Below are 23,195 nucleotides of genomic sequence, written 5' to 3'. Positions count from 1 at the left end.
CAAAATGTCCAGATTTTCTCATTTCCTTTCCACTTGTTAGTTTGTAATATTTACCATGAAACATGCAGCTTTAAAATTTTACATTGCTCCACTGGTAGAATATTCTTACATAATTCTGTTCACATACCCATCAACAATAGTCTGTTTGACTGCATAGCATTCATTTTTATGAATTATCTTTTACCTGAAAAGACATTTCTTTAATAAGAATGCAGATACATAGAAGACATTTCTTTTAGTGCTAACCTGTAGTTGGAATAAAAATTAAATACTGGCTATTTTGTGTAAAATGTGTATAAAACTAGAGTATTAAATTATGTAATATCATTGCAGTGATTTGTTGTATAGGTGACAATTTTGGTCAGAATTCTTTTTTCATTATCACTAAAGTTAGAAGTATATTGTTATGAACATGCTGTTCTGGTTATAAACAAAACTAATGGAAATTTTATTCTGGTTACATTAGACTGATTTACATATTTTATGTGGTTTAGTTCTACAAGTACTGAGCCTATGTAGTGGATTAATTCATAGTCCTTTTTTTGTGCTTTAATCTGTAACTTTTCTGTTGATGCGTACCTTACAATATCCCAAACTCCACAGTACTATCTGTGGTTGCTGTATGTTTTTTACTTCTGCATGGATCCTGACAAAATTCTATATTTATCTTGGAATTCTTCAACAGTTTTATTAAAGCATGTAATTTAAATAAAATATGAACTCTAAATATAAATTGAAAATAAATAAATATGATTAATAAATGTTTTGTAAACATCATTTTTCAGTTTTATGCAGTGTGGGAAGTATAGAAACTTTAAGACGTGCATGCTTTTCTTACTGAACTCTCACTGACTATTGTTCCCTTCTGAAGACACAACTTCTATGGACTGTTGCATCTTTGAAAGTAGCATATATGTGTGTTTATTTCATGAATATGTGTGTTTATTTACAAGGGTGTTTTTGTCACTTCAGACTGGATTAGATTATTCTTCAGATGTTTTTACTTCAGCACTATAGGACATAGTAACAGTCAGATAACTGCCTGACTTCTTTGACACTTACTGTAAGGTAGTATGACTTCATGGAGAGTCACTTTTATTTGAGTTGTGACTGGCAAAGTATAACTGTCAAAATACCCATGAAAAACCTAATAGTGAATGTGATGAAGAGCTCAACCAGTTTTGTATCATCTCACCACTCACTGCGCTCATTGGCACATTGAGAATTTCCACCTATGAACTCTACATATTTGGAGCTACTTTAATTGGCTGATATGCATATGACAGAATACAGCATGTAAAGTGCTTCTGGGACTTCTGGTATTTATTTACCATTTTTTGTAATGGAAGTAGTGCTTTCCAAAGTTCTCCATCCAGTCTGTTTTAATTGTAACATATATGGGCTTACAGGCTGTAGTAAAATGTATTTCAGGGAATGCAGACTTTGATTTGATAATTTGCCATTGTGTGCTGGACAACAGTCCTTCTTTGATAGTAAGCTGCTTGGGGAAAAACTATCAGCTGAACCCAGTACATCTTCCCATTCACTGGGTCTGCCTTAAATCCCTAGTACTTGGGATTGGGACCAGAGTGGAGACTGAGGCATCCCGACACTGTATCATAATTCTGCCATGGGGTTTTCCCCATTAACCTCCACCCCTGAGTAACATTCAGAGGATGGGACATAGGATGAGCAATTGCACTCAGTAACCCATTCATTCGCCCCACCTTATCTAAAGAGGTGTTAGAAAATTTTCCCAAAGGATCATTAAAGAAACAGTGTATCAAAGTAAATGCTAACTTTATATAATCCTGTCTCTTAACATGATTTTGTTTCTTAGACTTTACTGTGTTCAGAACCATACTAGTACGTCTCTCTTGTTGGGAGTGGTATGTTTTTTGCTGCTTACATTTTTAGTGAATATTCTTACATTGTACTTCTAGAAGTTGTTTTATGGTCAACAATAATTTTGCCTTGCATGATGTGGAATAACATATATTTAACACATACCAGTTAAAGAGCAGTAGGGCCAGATAACTAAATATGAGCGTGAAGCAATATCTAACTTTACTTTGCACACTTATTCTCCACTCTTATTAAAACATTGTTCATTGCTATTTTACTTAGTAGATAACAACAGTTAAAACATTCACCATTACCTGACATTGTCACACTAATATTTTAGCAACACTCATACTAGGCTAGACATAATTAGATACTGAGCCTGTTATTGTCATCTGTAGATGGTATAAAAGCATTAGTGCTTTCTTTATAGTAGCTCCTTTTAGTAAAGCTGTAATGTAGCTTTATGTCACAATTACCCATGAATAATACATGTTGTGTAACATTTACTTTTCGGATCTCATAGTGATTGCCTTGTTTGGAACTTTAATTATGTGTTTTTTCTGTCTTCTTTTGAGTCAGTTGCTTTTTGGAAGGTAAGTTTTCATTCTTGGAAAAATAATTTAATTGATTACATCTCATAGGATTTTCAAGCAATGGGTTCTTTAGTCTGGTAGTTATTGTACAAAATAATACACAAGTGCCCTGATCAGACTCGTATATTTGGATAAATAATACACAGCTTTACGAGGCACCACTTTGGGTCTGAGTTAGACATGACACTAGTATAAAAATTTTGTTATTCAGCTTTTCAGATTAAAATAGATAGGTGAATCTAAAATTCACAAAAGTGCTTTATACTGCTAAATCAGGTCAAATATTCATTCACAGTGTTTTCCTAAGTAGGAGTTTGTCTTTCTTCTAAATAATTCACTGTATAGTCCATTTTATTGTCCCTGAGTGCCAGTTACTCACTGCTTCATGATGTGATGTGCTTAGAATTGTCAAGTATCATGAATGCCACATGTAGACCCCAGAGAGTTAATTTTTTTCTTTTTCAGGACTGAATAGAAACCAGTCATTAAACTTGGTCATTTTATGTGGCTGATCAGGGTATTTTGGTATGCTAGCAACAGAATGGTGACTATCCTTTTGCCCAGAGTAACAAAGCTTAGTCCTCCAAAGGTGGTGTTGCTGCTTTTCTGCACTTCTTATCTACTTTTCTGTTTCCTGAGATATAGGTGGCACCTTCAGCTTTCTGATATTCATTCACAGCTGCTTTCTCAGACCTCTTGCTGACTTAATCAAGGCACATATTTTGTGTTTATAGAGACTTGTAAACCTGAGCTAGTGCACGTACTGTGATAAATTTATGAAAGTTTTTTTCCTGGTTTCCTTCTGTGCTCATCATCCATTTGTTTTGCTACATGTGGTTACTATTACTTGTATGTTTACTTATTTATTAACCGAGTCAGACCCATTTCAGTCACGACTACAAGCCTTAAGTGCCATGGGTGAATGTTTGTTTGTCTTTTCGGCTTTTCCCGGTTAGGGGTCGCCACAGCGGAACTCTTGTCCACTAATGATTGGCAGTAGATTTTTTATGGTGCTGAGTTTCCAGCCCGACACCTAACCTTCAGCGAAGGCACACCCATTCACGCATATCTTTCGGAGGCCACTCGACCGCGGGGAGGACATGCAAACTCCACACAGAAGGCACTCCAGCCGGGAATCAAACAGGAGAACATCTTGCTGTGAGACAACAATGCTACCGCTGTACCACCACGGCTACAAGTGCCATGGGTGAATAAAATAAATAAATGAATACACAAACATACACCCACACCCACCTACTCACACACATGATTGTGTGTGTATGTACAGATACACATATGCGTATGTGTGTGTGTATGTATATATATATATATATATATATATATATATATATATATATATATATTTATTTATTTATTTGAAGTTTGTTTGCCAGGATAATCCATTGCGCCGAATTAGCCCATTTTCAATGGAGTCCTGGGGAGAAAAGCTCCATAGATACAATTTCAACATATACAACTAAGGGTAAAGTAAAATATAGTAGGATAAATATAACATAAACAGTTTGTTAAAGTATCAGAGTAGTACATATAAGCAGAAGATAATGTTAATGCAGCAGGACAAACAACAGAAGAGCATATGTAACAATAAGAATACATTTACAATTTTTAACTTCTATATTCACTAGCAAATGGAAAGAGAAAGTATTAGATTTTAGTTAGTAGGTGTGCACAGAGAATATTTACATAAGAGGTTAACTACAATATGAATGTTCTCAAGGAAGGGGAGAGTTGCAGATTAAGGGGTGACTAGTAGCTGGAAGGATTATGCAGGATGGGTGCAGGAGCATTCCCAGAGAGAAGATAGATGTGAATGGAGGAGAGATTTAAAGACTGGAAGGCTGCTGGTATTACGGATATGTGATGGGAGGGAGTTCCAGAGGCGGGCCAGGGAAAAGGAAAGTAAGAGTTTGCCAGCAGGACGGGCAGGTTTGTGGAGTTCAACTAGGTTCTGGGTGCTGGTTCTAAGGGGTCTATTAGGATGGTGCATGGTGAAGGCAGAGGAGAGTGAGGGGCAGAGTGAGGGCTTGAAAATGAGCTTATGAGCATGAGTTAGTTGAGTGTAGGTAAGGTAGTTTGGGAGCTCTAGCCAATTTAGTTTGTGGAGGGCAGTACAGTGATGGGAGGAGGATCTGTGGCCAGAGGCAAATTTTGCGATTTTGTTGTAGCAGGAGGAGAGTTTTGTTTTAATAGATGATTTAAGGTTGGTTAGAAGAGGGGCACCATAAAGGAGAGAGGGGGTGAGGTATGTGGTAGATAGGAGGAATCTAGTAGATGAGGAGAGGAAGCGGATATGCCGGTAGAACATGCCTAGTTTCTGATGTGTTTTTTTAATGTTTGTTTGTATATGGGAATCAAATGTAAGCTGATTATCAATGAGAGCTCCTAGCAGTTTAGCACTGGAAACAATTTCTAGGGTTGTGTTATTTTGACTGGTTATGAGGAAAGAGTTTATGTCGATAGTCATGCTTTTTGATGGGGTAAATAACATGAGTTTGGTTTTGATGGATTGAGAGCGAGATGATTATCATGCATCCATTTTTCAGTGGTTGAGAAGGCATTTTGAGTTAGTTGTATAAGCGAGGGAATGGAGTTTGCAGCACAGATAATAGTTGAATCGTCTGCATACTGGACTATTTTAGCATTTGGGATATTGTGGTGGAAGTCATTAATGAAGATGTTGAACAATAATGGACCTAATATGGAGCCTTGGGGTACACCAGTGACAGTGTTGAGGTAGGAGGAGGTAGATTTCTTCCATTTGACAGATTGCTGCCTATTGGAAAGGTAACTAGAAAACCAGTTGATGCAAGAGGGGGAAAGATGTAGGTTAGAGAGTTTGCTGAGTAGCAGGGAATGGGAGATGGTGTTGAAGGCATTAGAAAGGTCTAGGAGGAGAGTGGTGACAATATAGTTAGAGTCTCTAGCTTTATTTACAGTTTCGAGGAAGGATAGAAGAGCAGTAGTAGTGCTATGACCAGGTCTAAATCCATGTTGTGTTGGGGTTAATAGGTTATTGTTGGTGAGGTAAGGTAGTAGTTGTATGTGGATACATTTTTCTAGTAGTTTAGAGATGGGGATAAAATGGCAATAGGTCTAAAGTTGGAGATGGTGTTGTTGTTACCTCCCTTATGGAGGGGAATAATGTAAGCTTTTTTCCAAATTTGGGGAACATAACTTTCTTGGATTGACTGATTTATAAGTACACAAATGGGGAAGGCAATGGCTTCAGTAGCTATCTTTAGGAAGAAGGAAGAGATGTTATTGGGAGCGTTAGAGCAAGGTTTTAACTTAAGAAGCAGATTTTTTATAGTACATATGGGTATGGGTTTGGGGGAGAAGAGAGGGAGGTCAGAAGTCGAGGAGCCTAGATAGGAAGGGGAAGTTGGAGTTGTAGCTGGGGGAGTAGAGTTATTAGTAAATGATGATGTTAATTTAGTTATGGAATCAATAAAGAAGTTATTGAATTGGAAGGCGAGGTCGGTATCAGAAGTATTTTGTTCGGGTTGTGGGTTTTCCTTTTTGCCAGGGTTGAAGAGGGAGGAGATACTATTCCAGAACTTTTTTGAGTTAGTCTTATGATTATTTTGGAGGGTGATATAGTAGGATTTGTGGTCAGAATTGATGAGTTTTCTAACTCTGTTGTGGAGTGTTTTGTATTCATTTAGGGAGGCTAGGGTTTTGTATTTGTAGTAGTTTTTCAAGGCTTTGTTACGAAGGCGCATGATAGCTAAGGTGTCTTTTGTTAACCATGGGATAGTTTTGCTCTTGATTCTTTTTGTTCTAAGGGGGGCTAAGGTGGCGAAGGTTTAGAAATGATGTATTAAAATAGGTGACAGCTTCATCTAGGGGTAATGTATATAGGGGACTCCAGTTGAATTGTTTAAGTAGGTCAGAGAAGGTGTTTTGGTTGAAGTTCTTTAAGGAGCATACGGAGATGGTGGTATGTGACAGCTGTATAGAGGGAGAGTGACGTCGAGCAAAAGTAGGAAAGTGGTCACTGAGAGGGTCAGGGAGTGTACCACTACTTGAGATAAGGTGAGGGTGTGATACCAGAATCCAGTCTAGGGTGCTTCCACAGGAATGGTCCTTAGATGGTCTGGTTATTGACTCAATTAATTGGTAAAAGTTGTAAAGGTTTATATTTTGGGGATTTGTTGGGCATTGGACAGAGGACCAGTTAATGTTAACATCACCTAGGATGACAGTTTCATTAGTGATGTTGGTGGAGAGCCAAGAGAGGATGTCCTCAAGAATTGGTATGTTATCACCAGGAGGGATATAGAGGGAGGCTAAGCATATTGTTTTAGACCAAATGAGTCTTAGAGGAATTGTAATGTGTATATATATATTACATTTCATTTAATAATTTTTTTCTGTAAAAATTTAATCTAAAACAATTTTAGTCAAACCATGTTATATCTACAACTTTATAGCAAAACCTTCTTCAAAACTACTTTTTTGAAGGGAGGCAATCCCCCCTGCACCTTCCATATAGGGGGAGGCACCCCTCCACCCCATCCCTTAATTAAGTATACTAGCTCCACGGTACCTCATCTGCAGCAAAAAGAGAAACAAAATACACAGAGTAAACTACTGCTGATGCACAGACTTGTGTGTGGGCATTAGCAAGGTACAAATGGTGCAATAAACTATTTATTACATAGTAATTTCTGCCACCCTAACACACTAAACCACACCAGTGCTAATTATCAGTAGTATACTACATTTTTCTTTCAAATGTAGACTAAATGAGTTTTGTACTAAAGGAGTCTTAGATCAAATTGTTATATATTTTCAGTTTAGACCAAATGAGTCTTAGAGGAATTGTAATATATCCATATATATATAATGTGTGTGTGTGTGTGTCTGTGTGTGCACGCGCGCACCTATGTATATGTAAATGTAAGGATGCCATATAATTGAATGTTTGTAATGTCAAACACCTACTTTGTGGGAGGCCATAGAACAACAGGGAGTGGGAATTTGCTCTTTTTCCACTGTTTTGCAATCTTGGAGTAGGTATATATAATTTGCGGGGGTGTGGTGGTGCCGTGATGGCTTGCTTCTCTGCACGAAATGTGAGTTTTCTTTTGTTTTGGTATTTTGAGTTTCAGTCCTTTTGGATTATTTTTTTTGTTCTTTATTTTTGTACTTTGCTATTTCGAAGCACATATATCCACGGGCACAGTAATCTGGCCAGTCAGTCAGTAATACAAGTACTAGATGTTTGTGCCAAAGCTGTTTAAAAAATATATTCCAAATATTTCAGAAATCCTTTTCAACATCATGCCATGTGTTAGATGACTTTAACAGCTGATTTGATACCACCAAGACCAGAGCCATGCTGTTCTGTCCCAGACTGTCTTAGCCAATCACCAGACTTAAGCTGCATGGCAAAAAATAACATCCGTTTTCAGCCTGAAGACTTTCTGATTGCCCAGAATACCTTTTTTACCCAGCAGTGGATGTTTGAATATCACATTGTCAAAATAATACAGCAATGTAACCACAAACTAGCCATGCCATATTAGGCTTGCCATAAGTGACATCTCAGGCATGCATCAGAAGTACTGTTGTCTGCCTCCTGCCCATGCTTTTCTTAACTGCAGCAGAATCCTTACAAACCTCAGCACCACCCTTTTTGATAAATTGCACCTAACTTACCATGATGTCCCCAACTCTGCTTCCATCATCCATCTGAAATATCACTGTCAAGTCAAATACCTAGTCAGATCTTAAAACAAGTTATTTTCATACTTCAATACTTCATCACCTTGAAAAATGTCCATCACTCAAAGCAGCTTTTAGAATAGTGCACGTCTAATCATGTCTTTCAGTCATCAGGTCAGTTTCTGACAAAATCCCTGACATTTCTTTTCCATCATGGTCACTCACATGTTTGCAGCACTGCTTCCAAAACCTCACGCATCCTATTCCTCACCCTAAAGAATGATGCCAATACCATGTAAGCATCTAAACCTATAAGTACAACTTTACACCTGCATAAGTGTTCTTGCGCCTTTCTTCAAATACAATGATGCTACTTTCTGTAGTATTTATTTACTTGGCGACCCCTAACTGGGAAAAGCCGAAAGACACAAAAAAAAAAAAAAATCTGCATAGCCATGCTTTTTGCCTGTCTTTAAATAAAGTAGTACTACTCTCTCTAGCATTTATTTAGTCTGCATAGCCATGTTATGCCTTCCTTCAAATAAAATGATGCTGCTATAGTATTGATTTATTTATTGTGCATAGGCATCTCCTGTCCTTCTTTTTCTTCAAATAAAACAAAATGCCAGTCTTTACAGAGTGCATTTAGGTATTTATTTATGTTTTAATAACTGGAAAGTCTTACTAGCGTGTGTGTCCCATTTTCAGTGGAGGCCCAGGGGGAAGCTTCGGAAACAATCTGTAGATGCAGAAAGTAGCTAGAGTATAATACAAGGTAGTTTAAGTCTGCTTTACAAACAACATGGAATTAAAAATGAAATGTGTAGAATGGTGCCATGTATAAATAAAATAAGAGAAAACTGGGCTCCACAAACAGTAAGAACTATAGTGCAGTAATGAAAACTGTATGTATAAAGAAATTCATGTTATACATTCTCTAGAAATCAAGTAAGCAAAATATAATTGTAGGGCAGTTTAAGCGTGTTTTGAGAAAGCAAATATATTTATTAATAAAGTAACTTGTATAACAAATTGTAGAAATCAAGGGAGATCTATGATTTACAGTGTATTTGAGCCATGATTTTTTTATTTTTGATTTTGAGAGCTTCTGGGGTAGTTGACATCCAAGGTTAGTAAGTATGCATGATTCTGAATGTTGCCACTGGAACTACATTGTGTAGTATCACTGTAATGAATTGGTCATAGTGGCCAACTGCCTCATCCAGGTTGGCAGCTGGTTTAAGTTGTACCTGTTTAAGGTGTCACTGTATTGGTTCAGTGAGTCTTGGTTTTAAATTCTTCCATCTCATTATTTTATGGATGGATACAAAATACTATGTTGGTTACAAAAGACAATGTGAAATAATGATTACTTGGTGAGGCTGCTAAGACTAACTAAAAATTTGATATACTAAAATCCAGTCTGGTATAGTTTCTGTCTTTAATCGACATAAGAAGAGGCTCAGTGAGAGCACCTTCATCATACATTGGTGTTATAAGCTGGTGAAGTAATAAAGAATGTTGATCACAACACTTCACCTCTGCCAGCTGTGCTGGCAAAGAGGGATACAGCCCTGACTTTTGCAACAGGTGACCCACATTTAACTGGTGGCCTAGGAGGTGAAGTGAGAGGTGGCAGTTGAGCTGCAGTTGCCAGCTTACCCACGTCGGGGGGGGGGAGCTTTAGTCACTCCACACTCCCCCTTTGATGAGTAGTACCACAAACAAATGGCTGCACATGTAATAACATGCATGCACGCTTATTATTAACAAGCTATTATACTTATTAACAAGCTATTGCGTAGGTTGTGCTATGAAGTGGGATTATAGATGCATATCCAAAAAATCCCCACTCCTGCTGGGGATGATGAGTAAAATGGGCTGGTGGACTCCGAATCACAGAAGGAACAATTGTGTCAGTAAGGTGTCTGAGAGGGAGGCTTAGTGTTCATTACAAGGAGGAGGAGGCAAAACATAAAAAGAAACATGACAGCACTGTGTTCTGAAAGTTACATGTTTCTGTATGTTGTATTGTAAGAGACTGTGTTGCCTTGTATATTTTGTTGTGGTAGAAAATGTCAATATGCAGGAGCCCTGTGGGGAAAGATGAAGACCACCTGTAGTGAAGTAGACCTATTTTCTATTTTTTTCCAATAAAGCAGACATTGGATCCTCCTTGAATGACACTAGTCATTTAGACATTTGTAGAAGTCAATTTTTTTCACATTGTGTCTGTGATGACCCACCATTGGAACATTAATCAAGGAGCCCCAGTCCTCACCACTGGCACCTGTGGAGGATGTTCACTGGGAGGATAATAGGTGTACACACAGTATTTCCAGATGCAGCTGTCTGCATCAAGTGCAGTTCCCCTTAAGAACACACAGTGACCACAGTCAGTTCGGGGCTGGTTTCTCTGTCTTTCTCCAGATCCCCAGTAAGACTCCCCACTGGCACAGGTGTAGAGTGAGATCTCAGCTAAGTGTCCAAGCCAAGACCTCCAGCATCCTCTCTGCCCAACCAATGCTTTGCATCCCTGCCCAATTAGCTGACAACCACACTCTTTGAGATTTGATTTAAACACACACACCTAGGAAAGGCTGGCACAGGTTAACTAGCTATGCCCCCTTTTGCCCAGACTGTAAGGTAGTTACCACTGCCACCAGAACCCCTCGCCAGCTACTTTAAGGCTGTTAACAAAGCGTGTCCAATTTTACTGTGTAATAGGAATACTAATACAAACAGTAGTTTGACCAAGAGCAAGGCTATTAGGAATGGCCCACACAGTGTCACCAAATGAATGTGCCAGTACTCTCAAAATTTAAATATCTCTACAAAGATCAGCCACAATGAAATGTTTAAATATATTTTAATAATAAATAATAAAGGAACAAGACTATACTAAATATATATTAACACTGACATCAGAGTTAAAAACCACAGGAAGTATTTAAAATAACATTGCAGGACAGACTCAGACAAATAAAGAAAAACAATATATAAACTAAGCTTCACTGAATTCCTGACTGTATGTAAGAGAGTTACTATACCCCAAAAACTTACTTAATAGAGCAAGGCAGATGATGTGGTGAATGGTCCTTATTGTTGTCCGGCCCAAGACCGAATACAGAATGCTCAGTCTCACTAAGAGACTTCTCAAAATAATATCAAAAATATTACTGCTGGGATAGCTTGCAGAATGACATTATTTCTTGCCATTTGACTTTTAGTTCCCATGCAAAACCCCCATTGCCGGAAGCTGGCAGAACGTAGCACCTACCTGTAAAAATACACACACACGGGATTTGCTCAGATCTGTTGAGCTTCTGGAGGTTGGGAAACAATTAAACACTTCCACTCTTCCTGAGTGGCAATTAGTTCACCCAAAAAACAATACAAAAAGCTTCCTAGTACAGACTCCGTGTCTCTGGCTGCTTTGAAACTTGCGAGATAGCATCTTTATGGCCTAGCCTATAAAGTAATTTGATTTCTGATATTTTTCTAAAATTTGCTGGACTGAGGTTAACCCTCCAGTTTCCTGTTAAAACATATACATTTAAACAGTTACAATAGTGCATATACATTTCTGTTCTCTCCAGTAAGGCACACTGTGCATACATTTCAAACACAAGCACTTTACGAATAGCTTTTCAAAACAAACATCTGTACAAATCAGTTTGGTATACACGACATACAGTTCTGATACATTTATAACACCAGCATCTTGTATGAATCAGTTTAATATTCCCAAATGACATATAATTATTTACAAAATTCTAGCTACCTGTGCTGGCAGTACCTCCTTTTGTCACAATGTCTTTAACAGTAATGATAAAATACTATTCAAGACATTTCTTTCTGGTCTGAGAAACAGATAATTGAGAGCTAATCCATATCAGTCTTCAAATCTTGCATGGTTGAGCATCTGAGGTTTTCACTCCATGTGGGGAATGACCAGTCTGTATGCATGCATGCTTCAGGTGAAGAGATCTGAGTGCCCTGGTGATATCACAACTTGTGACACCTGAAACACAGCTTACTGTAACTTTATCACTATTCAGCATAGTGAGTGTTGTGTCAGTATATACAACCATAGAGTGATCTAAGACTAGGACGTTATCATGTGAGGTTCCGTGCTCAAGCAGTCTTAAGGGCTTAGGAATACAGCTGTGGTGACCCTTGTTTGCAGTGGCAGCTGGAGGTGGCGTGAGCATAACAGGTCAGTTGTGAGCATGTTGCTGAGGCTCGAGTAACTTGATTTGTTGCCTCTGAGAGTTATTAAGGGATTTAGTGTCTCATCATTTATGGTCTTAGTATTATTGTTGGATTGTGATGGTACAGGGAATGATGAGCTCTGACAAGTGAGCTCTGACAAGTGGCTGACATGATAGTGTTGCCTCCAGTTTAAATAGGTAGCTGTACTTATAAGTAGGCTTAGTGTTAGTTGGCAACACTGTGTTGTATTGCTGGGCTTTTTCTGATGTCATAGCTCCCACTCTGTCTAGTGTATTTAATGCAGTAATATTAAGGTAGGAAGTACAAAGAGCATGTTTGAAAATCTATGGCTATTTAATTGCAGTCTGTTACATCACATCAGTGCACTTGCCATGAAGTGCAGTTTCATCAAAAGCACTATTGCCATGGCTGGATTTTTAAGTATTATGTGTAGTTTGTATTGCTATTGAGAAGTTTATTGAGTGGAATTTAGTTGGTATTTTTGTTTGCAATTTTTAGAATGAGATAGATATTATAGGCAATTTGATTTTGTGTGCTAATTTTTATTTCATTCTTTCCAGGTGTTTTTTTTTTCTCTGTGGTCATACAACCATGAAGTTAGTATATTTAAGGGGAGTGGTGTGGAATGCGAAGCTCACCACATGAGGAATGATGGGGCACTTGCACACTGCAAAAAGACAATTATGTTTGCTGTTGCATCTGTGTTTGTTGGTTATAGTACATTTTATATTTAATTTTTGAGGCTTTTGGTTTTGATTTTTTGGATTCATTTTTAGACGTAAATCTGGAAGTATGAACAACCTGAAAGTCACAGCCTCTGCATAAGTTTGTTTGTGCTTTCCCACTAACTGCTGTCTGTTTTCTGCAAGCCCCTGCCACCTTTCAGAGGCTACAGAGCAACACAAATGGTCTGTTGCTAGCCTATTAGGAAAAGAAGATTTTTCTACTTACATCTCTTCTCCCTTCCTGATGACCAATCTGCACGTCTAATCACTTTTAAATATGGGTCTTTATAATCTTATGCTGTTGATGGTAATTGCTGCATCTGACTTCTCTACTTTTAGTTTTATGGAGGTAGAGCACCTTCAAACCCTGTGTTGCATTTTATTCTTTCACTTCCGCCCTTCTAAACAGTATGCTTACAGAAAGATAAAATGGGTGAGAATTTCCAGATTAACACTGACTAATTATAAGAATGTCATTCCATGGGTCTGTGCCTCTCATTTTCTGTAATTTGGAGGTTAGAATCTTCTTACGGATCCCTGAGGTCTCCATCAGACTATTTCCTTTTCATGCAGTATGTTTTTTTTCCTTAAAATCTCCTGGGATAATAAATAATGGGAATAGCTGAACCATTTTCTTTTTTTGTAGCAAACATTGTTATAGACTTAGAAGATTATCATTGAAACAACAGTCTTTTGTATTGCAGATTTCAGAAAATGGTTGTCATATTATTATAACGTTTAGTTTAATTTTAACAATATAACTATCATGGTATCTTTCAGTTGTTATTCTACAATATAAGCTTAACTTTACTGTCTCAGACCATGTTTATTTTTATTTATTCATATTGCTTTTTGCAGTTTTGCTGTTTATTCACAAAGATCATCAGCATTTTTGCAGGACATTTTTGTCCTTTCCTTAAACATGCACAGTGTGTAAACATTTTTTTCTTTTAAAGTAGAAGACAGGAGGCACTCAATATCTCCAGTAGTATTTCAAGATGTTGCTTGGATGACTTCATGGTGAGCGTACTGCTCTGTCATCTATTTCCACTACATCTGGCTTGTGACAGAAATGCACCTTTGTGCAGAGCTTCTGTTGCTACTGCCATGCAGAATAATTTCAGAGTATGCGTTGTCTGTCAGATTTCTGCCTGCCCCAACTTTATCATTGTAAAACAGGAACACACTTTATTTCTGTGTCTTTTTGCTGATTTTACAGTGGGTTGCAATACCATATCTGATCAGGTGCATAGTTGTATAAAGCCAGTAGAATTTTATTACAGTAAAAGAAAGCAGAGGTCACAAATGTTGCAAAGTATTTCCTCATTCTCAAACTTATGATCATACAAGTCTGAAGAGAGGCAGCCACTGACTTGAAAAGGTTCACTGTGTTATTGCATTTTACCCCTGTATGTCTGCCTTCACAATCTCCATCTTTCACTTATCCCAGTCTCTCATTTCCATTTTTTTTTCTGTTGTCTTAGGCTACGCAATTCAGTTTTGATTGGCAGTTCATGTTGAGTTCTTTTGTAGACAGATTCAGGCATGTGATATGTGCTTGCTTTAAAACAGTCCTCTTTGAACAGCAGCATTTGTATAAATCATATGTCGATATATATATATATATATATATATATATATATATATATATATATATATATATATATAATTAATTGTGTATGCATACGTGTGTGTGTGTTTATACGTGTGCATGTGTGTTTACGTTTTCATGCATTTGTATATTTATGTTTGTATTATGTTATAATAGCCTCACTGATATTCTTAAATCCTTTTTATGGGGAGATGCATATAAATGAGGCAGCAAGAAAAAAGAAAGAAAGGGAGACGGAAAGAGGATGAAATTGGGGATTCATATTCTGTTATACTGTGAACCTTTCAGTGACCACTGGGTTTCATACAGGATTTTTTATTGCCCACAAAGGTGTTGTGTGATTGTATAAGATCTCCTTATATTTGCAGTATCTTACTGAGAGAAAGATGTTGTAACATTGCTTCTTAGTCGGTGAACTTGCATTGTGTTCCATAGCATCCTGTATGCTTTCTTATTTACCTATAGCTACCCTGCTTGTGGTCAGATACCCCGCTTGTGGTCAGATTTGTTGAACAGTCATTTATTTCTAATCACTTGTTTAAGAAATTGTTGCTTATTTTGCAAATACTGAGGATTTAACAGTTCATGTTTCTCTATGCTGTATATTGTAATGTGGGTGCATTCCATCGTTTATATGAATAATTGTATTGTTTCTGATCACTGAAACCATTCCAAAAAGCCTGAACTGTTTTCTTTAATTCACATCCTTCCTCATGTCCAGCAGTGGGATAGTGATCTAAAGAGACATAACAACCCACTATTCATAGTGGGATCAAGCCCTTTAGCTCATGGTGACTTCCTGATATCTTAAACAGCAAAAGTAAATGTTTCCTTGTTCTGAGCAGATTACCAGCACAGAGCTCATTCTTCTGTTAACAGTTATTTAATTTAATGCCTACTTGCTGTTTGATCTGTCTTTCAGGCTACATCTGCAGCAGCCAAAGCCATAAGAGAAAGTGGAATGAACCTGAACCCTGAGGTGGATGGAACTCTCATCAGAGTGCCAGTTCCTAAGTGCGTAATTGGACTCATTTCCTTACTCATTTTACACAAAATGCCATGCTTGATCACTTTAGTGTTGTCATCTTCTCAGCTTGAGCTTTATTTGTTACACTTTTTTATTTAATTAGTGTCTTCTGTATCTCAGTTTGGGATTTGGCAGGGTATGTTTTCCTAAATTAAAATTAAACATCTCAAAAAAGAAAGTGTTTCTTTCTGCTATGTTGTCCATTGTCTTTTGAAAAAAATGTAACTCATCAGGTAAGTGCTTTGTGTCCCTTCAAAACACCACAGACTAGTTTAGATAACGATGCAGTTGGTATGAGACGGAGTTTGCACATGTGAAATTACTGCAGCTTTGGCTTAATTTACCAAATTATTTTACTGAAATGTATGTCAGATGGATAATGTTTACTGCATATAATTTTGGGTGTAAGTATTATATTTCTTTTCAGAACGAACACAGTTCTAATGGTAAGTACTGCAGTTCATAAACTGACATTAAACGGGCACATGATACTGTTTATAATTGCATTCCACTGCCTGTATAGGTTTATTTTCTTTCTGAGATGTTTCCTGTTGTAATAGTACATATTATCAGGTTTTAGGATTTTTGGAGAAATGTCTTTCCTTCTCACAAGAAGCCCATTTCAGAATAATATTTTTTCTGTGAATATCACAGGACTGAAGAAGTATAAGATTTAATGACGATTAATATAAGGCCAGAATTTGTCATAATCGTAGTAGTAAAACTGCATGAAATGTTATACTCTTTTTAAAGTAATACTAAATTGTGCCTGCATAATACAATGTTGAATACTTGACTTATTGTAGTGCTGATTTTTAAGCTAGTGAGAAAATGTAATTGTGGTACATGTGTGTTTTGTAGATGATTTATGACGTTTCCGGAAATATCTTCATCTTTTGCATGGCTTGTATGGCATTGCCATTTTCAATTATCTTTTCTTCTGTTTATCTGCAGAGTAACAAGAGAGCACAGAGAGAATTTAGCAAAGCTTGCCAAACAGTTTACAAACAAGGCTAAAGAGTCTTTAAGAAGAATTCGAAGCAATGCTGTTAATCAAGTCAAGAAGTCAAAGGATGCTGCTTCAGAAGATACAATCAGGCTAATTGAAAAGCAGGTACTGTAGTACTACAGATGGGAATATTTCTTCAAAATCCATCTTTATATGCACAAAATAGCTTAGCAGTTTGAGATAAATGAGATTTAGTTTTAAGTAAATGTTTTAAGAAGTTCTCTGTCAGTGCCGCTTACCTCATCATGAACTGTTGTCTTTCAGCTGCTTTAATGTACTCAGTTTATTTGTGTGTAATTGCAGTTCAACTTGGTTTACTACTTCCCTGACCTTGTGTTAGGCTTGCATATATAACATAATAGTCTGTCATTTACATAACCTTTTAACATTGGAACATATGTAATTTTGTCCACAGACTTTGCTAATGATTAATTTTCCCCTATCTATACACATGTTGATGAATGTAACAGGCATGGATTTTTCTCCTGATGCATTTTTATAGCCAAGTTCAGAATATAGTACTCTAGCATAGCACAAAAACGTGCACTCTTCATCTTATGGTGTGTTTTTGTGCTGAGTGCAGGTATGATCTGTAGCATTTCCTAGTCATCAAATGCAGAAGTTATATGTATTTTCAAGTTGATGTTTAAAATGTTAATATAAGGTCATATGTAGCAGAATTGTGATTAGAACACCAAATGCTTAGAATTATTTTGTTTTAATGTATGTCAGTATGTGTGTGTGTGTGTGTGTGTGTGTGTGTGTGTGTATATATATATATATATATATATATATATATATATATCAGTGTGTCTGAGTCTGACACCACCAAAGGGACTGTGAATTACAAACTGCATTCAACCAGGGGCAGATATTTTATTTTTGCAGTAAGTAGCTTTATCGTTAATGGTAGTGGCTAGGCAGGTACACTTAAAGACTGACCATATTTGATGATAAGCTACATATCCTTTTAGGCAACTAGAGTATTTGTTTTTCTAAACATGAATACTCTTGCTAATTATTTGTGATTAAATTTTCTGCAAATATCAACATTAAGTGAGTTTGGAATTTATATCTGTTATTTAATGTTGTATTACTGAAGCACTGAATTTACAAAGTTGTTTTGTTATCAAATTTTTTTAATATCTTTAGCTGTGGAGTAGTGCATTGCATTGTTACAACTGGTAGGAATAACAGTTCTTAAAAAAACAAATTCTAACAATACTTAAAAGCAGTAACATTGATCACTTAGAAGATAGTCAGCCCTGAATAATAGTACTAATCATTTTGAGGGAAAAAATTAAATTTGCAAATGTTACCTGAACCAGAAAATTTGCATCATGACTAAACAACATTTTTTTTTTTGGGGGGGGGGTACAACCTTGGTGGCATAGTGACATGTCAGTATTGCTGTCTCCTAATAATTTGACCTCATTTCTGATTTCCCATTGAATTGCCTTCCTTGTAAATCTTGTAAGATGTTTCTATGTCCTTGTAAGATTTTTCTGTAGTCTCATTCCAAAGACATGCTGACAGACATGTAATGCTAACTGTCCCTCAATGTTAAGTTGAGAATAGATGTACTTAACCTGCACAAGGCTGTCAGCCCACCTTGAGCTAGTCATACCTTGCGTTTGTTGTTTGTTGGGCTAGCTAGGCTTTTGCACATGAGTCTGTATACTATAACCTGAATGAAAGCATCCATGTACTACTCCAGAATGACCCATGTAATACTGAAATTCTTCCAAAATGTTTACTCATGTGGTCATAGGGTTATCTAGAATAACACTGCCTTTTCTTTTTACTTTTGTTTTAATAGTTGAAAGTCAGGACTTTGTTCATCATGTAACTTTGTGTTTACCTGCTGTTAAAATATAGCTCCATGACTAAATGTGTGCAGCTGGGGGTAATTTAGCTTTCTGTTTATCATGTTATAAAATCCTTATAAGGTATGTGTGTTTGTTTCGCACATTACTTAAGCTATGCAGGTAGTGTAATTAAAAGCAAAAACAAAAACTTGGAAGGTAAGATAATGCTACGAATTACAATGTAGGCATTGGTTTTATGTGTGCTGATAAGTGATATACTGAAGCTTCTACATACAAAGTATTAAGTCAGTTAAAAGGAGTGAGGGTTGAAAAATACTGATAGGAATACATTTTCATTGTCTGAAGCCTGTGCTGTTAGCTGTACAAACTGGCAAATTGTACAATGTAATATATTCCAAGAAAGTAGTATCTGATGCATTATTCAACAGAAAAAGGCCAGTGTGACGACCGTGCCCTGGCCCAGCAATCAAGGAGCCTCAGTCCTCACCACTAACACCAGGGAGGTCGTCTTCTAGAAGAGGAAAGGATAACTAATACACACAGTAAAGTACAGTTTCCCTTAAGTGCACACAGAGATCACAGTCAGTCTGGGGCTGGTTGTTCCCTTGCTCACCAGGTCCCCAATAAGACTCCCCACTGGCACAGCTATAGGGTCCAGGTCTCAGCCTAACTGGGCAAGCTAAAACCTCCTGTACCCTCGCTGTCCAACCAGTGCTTTGTGCCCCTGCCAAGTAGCTGAAACAACACACACACACACACACACTTTGAGATAAGTATTTATACAACTTCACAGACACTCCTGGGAAAGGCTGACACAGATTCTCCAACTGTGCCCCTTTACCCAGACTATACAGTAATAATTACTACCACCACCCAGTTAATAATATCAGCTACAAAAAGGCCCTTAAAAGGGTGTTCAATTATTACTGTGCAATATTAATATCCAGTGGTAGTATGACTAACAGTCAAGGCTTACTTTAGAGTTGGCTATTACAATAACCTCTATATAAATATGCAGTGTACTCTAGAGCTTATCTCTCCACAAACCAACCACAGGTAGAAGGTTTTAAAATATTTAATAATAAATAATTAAAACACAAGACAAAACTACTACACCACAGAGATATCTAAGAGTTCAGAGATCACACAGAAACTTAAAATAATACAGTAGGACAGGTCTGATTTCAAAGCAAAATACCTAATTAATCTTTACTAGCTTTAACTATTCCTACAAAAAAACACAGTGCTAAAAACTTACATGTGAGCATAAGCAGAGTGCTGATAATTTGGATATCAAGATCAAAATGCCTTTTTATCTCTCTCTGAGACACAGTTTATAAAACATCACTACCAAACATGTCTTTGAGTCCTCCCCAGATTATATCATTTTTGACACTTAGGTTTTCCCAGTATTCATATTGCATCATCTTGACACCTGCTCTGAGTTCCCAGGCTAATAGAAACTCCATTTACATTATTTAGCAAGCTAACACCTGCACAGGAGAATACAACAATAAAAGGCATTTCACATATAAACTCTAGCAGAAACCAAAGCAATAAAGCATCTTCCATATGTACACTCTAACAATTATTCCTTAAGTTAAGACAATAGGAAGAATGTGTTCAGCTAGCTGCTCTGGCACCATTTTGTAGATAATTGTACTTTCAAAGACATTTGAAATGCCTGGCTTGATTTTTCCCTTACAGCAGATGGCAATTTTGTAATAATCTTGAAGTTCACATTTTACATTGTTTTTCTTTCATTTAAAAACACAAGCCTGTATTTTGCATTTATTTATACAGTTGATAGAGTTATATATCAAATTCTATTTGACTAGACTGGCAGCCTTCGCCCATCTCTCCCCAGTCGTCACATGTCTTCCCCCAGGGGAACTCAAGCAAGTTTTTCAAGTGCCCCTTGAAAAACATCACTTGAGAGTGTCAGGTCTATCTGGATGTACTTCACCCCATTCCCTGTCTTGAGAGCCCATCTGCATTGGCATTGCTACTCCCACTGTGGTGCTGCATTGACATATATGCTTGCAACCCCAGACTCCATCTTAGCAACTTAGCATTTTGCTGACTGGCTCTGTTTAACCATGTTAGAGGGTTGTGATCTGTCATCACAGTGAATTTTCTTCCATACAGATAAGGCTGAAGTTTTTGTAGTGCCCACACTATGGCTAGACATTCCTTTTATACCACTGCATGGCATTCCTCCCTGGGTTGGAGCCTACGACTGAGGTAAACCATGCTGTTCTCCCTCTGAAGAAATCTGGCTAAGTACAGCCCCACCCCATAGTTTGAAGCATCCACCTGCACAACAAATTCTTTGCTATAGTCTGGACTGGCTAACACAGGGGGTCCTCCCAAAACTTCCTTAAGCTTCTGAAATGACTGCTCACATGCTGGGATCCACACTACCTTATCTGGCCTGTTCTTCCTTGTCAGGTATGTGAGAGGAGCAGCTATGGTACTATAATTTGGAACAAACTTTCTGTAGTACCCTGCTATCCCTAAGAATGCTCTCACCTGCTTTTTGGTGACAGGTGCAGGTCATGCCTGAATAACTTCTACTTTGGCAGGTTCTGGTCTTATCTTGCCACTCCCCACTCTATGTCCTAGGTAGGAGACCTCTGCCATACCCATCTGACATTTGCTCGGCTTAATGGTCAGCCCTTCCCTCTGTAGTCTGCCCAGCACCTCCCTGACATGCTGAAGGTGTTCTTGCCAGGAATGGCTGTAGATAGCAATATCATCCATGTAAGCAAGGGTAAACCCTCCTGCTAAGATATGATCTACCAGCCTCTGGAAAGTCGCTGGGGCATTCTTCATCCCAAAGGGCATCTTTGTGAACTCATACAAGCCAAAAGGAGTCACAAAGGCTGACTTCTCTCTAGCACTGGGAGTTAAGGGCACCTGCCAGTAACCCTTGGTAAGATCAATGGTTGTAAGATACTTAGCTCCACCCAGCTGCTCTAGGGCTTCATCTGTCCTAGGCATGGGGTAAGCATCTGCCTCTGTGTGCCTATTTAATTTCCTGTAATCCACACAGAACCTGGTGCTGCCATCCTTCTTTGGCACTAGTACCACTGGTGAGGCCCAGGGACTGTTGGACTCTTGAATCACCCCTAGTTCCAACATCTCCTGTACCTCTTCCTTCAGAGTCTGTTTTGACTCTCCCAAGCACCCTATAAGGGGCCTGACTGATAGGCCTTTGGGGTCCTGTATCCCAGGTGGGTGCTCCCTGGTTTCCCAGTGAACATGCCCCCAGACTCCTGCAGCACTGCTTGGATTTCTCGAACCTGGGTAGGAGATAGCTGCTGGGACATTGCTACCCCTTCCACCGAGGTGTCAGCCTGAGCCTCACTGAGGAGATCAGTCCCCAGATATCCCTCAGACTCCTCCTGCAATCCATTGCAAATACTCAGCACAAGGACCTCCCTATCATGGTAAGGTTTCATCATGTTAACATGGTACAATTTGTGCCCCTGCCGTCTGCCTAGCACTTCCACCATGTAGATAATATCACATATCTTTCTTACCACCTTGTAGGGTCCCTCCCAAGCTGCTTGCAACTTGTTGCATCTGACAGGAATGAGAACCATCACCTGCTGCCCTACAGCATACTCTCTAGCTCGAGCATTCCTGTCATACCATACCTTTTTCCGTTGTTGGGCTTCTGCCAGGTTCTCCTGGGCCAGGCCCATGAGTTCCCTGAGCCTTGTCCTGAGGTTCAGGACATATGGCACAACAGACTCTTTGTGAGACTCACGCTCACCTTCCCACTCATCTCCAATTAAATCTAGAGGTTCCCTCACCCTATGCCCATACAGCAACTTAAAGGGTGAAAAACCTGTGCATTCCTGGGGAACCTCTCTGTAAGCAAACAACAGATGGGGCAGATATTTGTCCCAATCCCTTTTAAACTGATCTGCAAATGCCTGTAGCATGGACTTGATTGTTTCAACAAGACCATTAGTCTGGGGATGGTAGGGGGTGGTCTTCATGTGCTTCACCCCCACAGGACTTCCACAGACAAGGCAGCAGTTCTGACATAAAATTGGCACCTCTGTCAGACAGTATTTCCTTTGGGAAAGCTACCCTGCTGAAAATCTCTAGCAAAGCATTTGCCACCTTCTCAGCTTCAATGGAGGACAAAGCCACTGCCTCAGAGTATCATGTAGCATAATCTACAATCACTAGGATATACTTTTTCCATGTGGTACTCAGAGGACCCACAATATCCATAGCTCTTCAACACCATCTCCCACTCTGGAATTATAGATAAGCTCACTAAACTAGATATAAGTCCCTATGTCACAAGATGGGTTGCCAACTGGCTCACGGACAGAACCCATACTGTGAAAGTAGCTGACTCCAAATCCAACTTCAGATCAGTGACAAGTGGAGTACCACAGGGTTCAGTCCTGGGTCCTGTCCTGTTTGGTATCTACTTCTCTGAAGTACAGGCTAACACAGAAGGTCTTTGGCTAACAAAGTTTGCAGATGACTGCAAATTAGGAGCCATAATCGAAACTCCTAACGATGTGGACATACTACAAAAGGGCCTCACTGAGACAGGTGCCTGGTGTCAATGCCATGGCCTGAAGCTAAATGCCAAAAAG

General features: G+C 38.3%; 1 protein-coding gene across 2 annotated transcripts in view; it reads left to right on the top strand.

Moving 5' to 3' along the window:
* Positions 1-23,195, top strand: part of MRRF (mitochondrial ribosome recycling factor) — a 714,694-nt gene that overhangs the window by 628,399 nt on the left and 63,100 nt on the right. For both annotated transcript variants that reach the window (XM_044058273.1, XM_044058272.1), the window contains 2 exons: positions 15,625-15,716; positions 16,684-16,843. In XM_044058273.1, the coding sequence (XP_043914208.1) occupies positions 15,625-15,716; positions 16,684-16,843 (252 nt within the window). The remainder of the gene's footprint in view (positions 1-15,624; positions 15,717-16,683; positions 16,844-23,195) is intronic.

The sequence above is a fragment of the Protopterus annectens genome, chromosome 16.part0 (assembly GCF_019279795.1).
Source record: "Protopterus annectens isolate FY-2018-M chromosome 16.part0, PAN1.0, whole genome shotgun sequence".
In the NCBI taxonomy this organism is placed as follows: domain Eukaryota; kingdom Metazoa; phylum Chordata; order Ceratodontiformes; family Protopteridae; genus Protopterus; species Protopterus annectens.
Note: the sequence above shows the minus strand (reverse complement) of the source record. Positions and strands in the feature narration are given on the sequence as shown.